Here is a 1264-nt window from a genome sequence, read left to right as displayed (position 1 = left end):
ATCCTAGGTTTTTTGTTATTCCAGATGAATTTGCAGATTGCACTTTCTAATTCGATCTAAATTTGTTTGTTTGTTTGTTTGTTTGTTTTTTGTTTTTCAAGACAGGGTTTCTCTGTGTAGCTCTGGCTGTCCTGGATTTCACTCTGTAGACCAGGCTGGCCTCTAACTCAGAAATCCACCTGTCTCTGCCTCCCAAGTGCTAGGATTAAAGGCGTGTGCTACCACGCCGGGCTTGAAGTACTCTTTCTTTGATGTGTCTTTGTGTAGTTTTTGTTTCAGCATAACTGTGGCTTCATGGACAGAATTGGGTAGTGTTCCTTCTGTTTGTATTTTGTGGATTAGTTTGAAGAGTATTGATATTAGGTCTTCTTTGAATGTCTGATTGAATTCTTCACTAAACCATTCTGGTACTGGGATTTTGGAGTTGGGAGAATTTTAATGGCTGCTTCTCTTTCTTTAGGGGTTATGGGACTGTTTAGATGATTTGCTGGAAAGGCAAATCATAATCAGAACCAGTGAGACCAACTAACACCACAGATAACCAGATGGCAAAGAGAGACACAAACACAGAGGGGTGAGACAGAGAACAGGAGAGGGAGAGGGAGATTTAAAACTCACCATAGACTATATTATCTTCTATAAAACAAATACTGAAACCTAGAGAAAAAAATACATGTTTCCAACATAATACAAGGGGCAATTTAGGAGAAATTGAAACTAAAATCTAAACTGTATCTATAATTGTATCTGATATGATGAAGGGGAAATAACTTCTAGTTCTTCTTTACAGATCAACTTAATCCTTGAAACTACCTCCAGCAGAAATGTCAGAGGACATGGAAGCCACAGGGTGGGGATACACACAGATCAGAGTTGACAGCGTCTGCCACAAGTGGACCATTAGCAACTTTTCATTTTGCATGGATGGAATTAGGGAAAAGATTACAAGCCCAAAATTCTCGTTGGAGGCCAGTGACAAAGTGGAATGGGGTTTGAGGGTACACCCAAACGGAAGTGATGAAGAGAGCAAAGATTACCTGTCAGTTTACCTGGGATTACTCCACTGTCAAAAGAGCACAGTTTGGGCAAAGTTTGAATTCTGGATCATAAATTCCCAAGGAAAGAATTATCAAAGTAGGTCCAGCATTAATGTCTTTAGCTTTCAAAAAAACCAATACAGGGGATTCAAAAAGTTTATCCTACGAGATTTCCTCTTCTCCAATCCACATAGTCTCCTCCCTGAAGACCAGCTTACCCTCTGCTG

At 39.9% G+C, this 1264-nt stretch overlaps 1 protein-coding gene across 1 annotated transcript in view; it reads left to right on the top strand.

Moving 5' to 3' along the window:
* Positions 1–824: 824 nt before the first annotated feature.
* The window catches only part of LOC110287842 (TD and POZ domain-containing protein 5-like), a gene marked incomplete at its 3' end in the record, with an annotated part of 5814 nt that continues 5374 nt past the window's right edge, over positions 825–1264 (top strand). The window contains exon 1 of the mRNA XM_021154358.1: positions 825–1264. Coding sequence (XP_021010017.1) covers positions 825–1264 — 440 coding nt within the window.

This window comes from Mus caroli, unplaced genomic scaffold, assembly GCF_900094665.2.
Source record: "Mus caroli unplaced genomic scaffold, CAROLI_EIJ_v1.1 scaffold_20790_1, whole genome shotgun sequence".
Classification (NCBI taxonomy): Eukaryota; Metazoa; Chordata; class Mammalia; order Rodentia; family Muridae; genus Mus; species Mus caroli.
The sequence above is the reverse complement of the archived record's forward strand: the minus strand, read 5'-3'. Positions and strand labels throughout refer to the sequence as shown.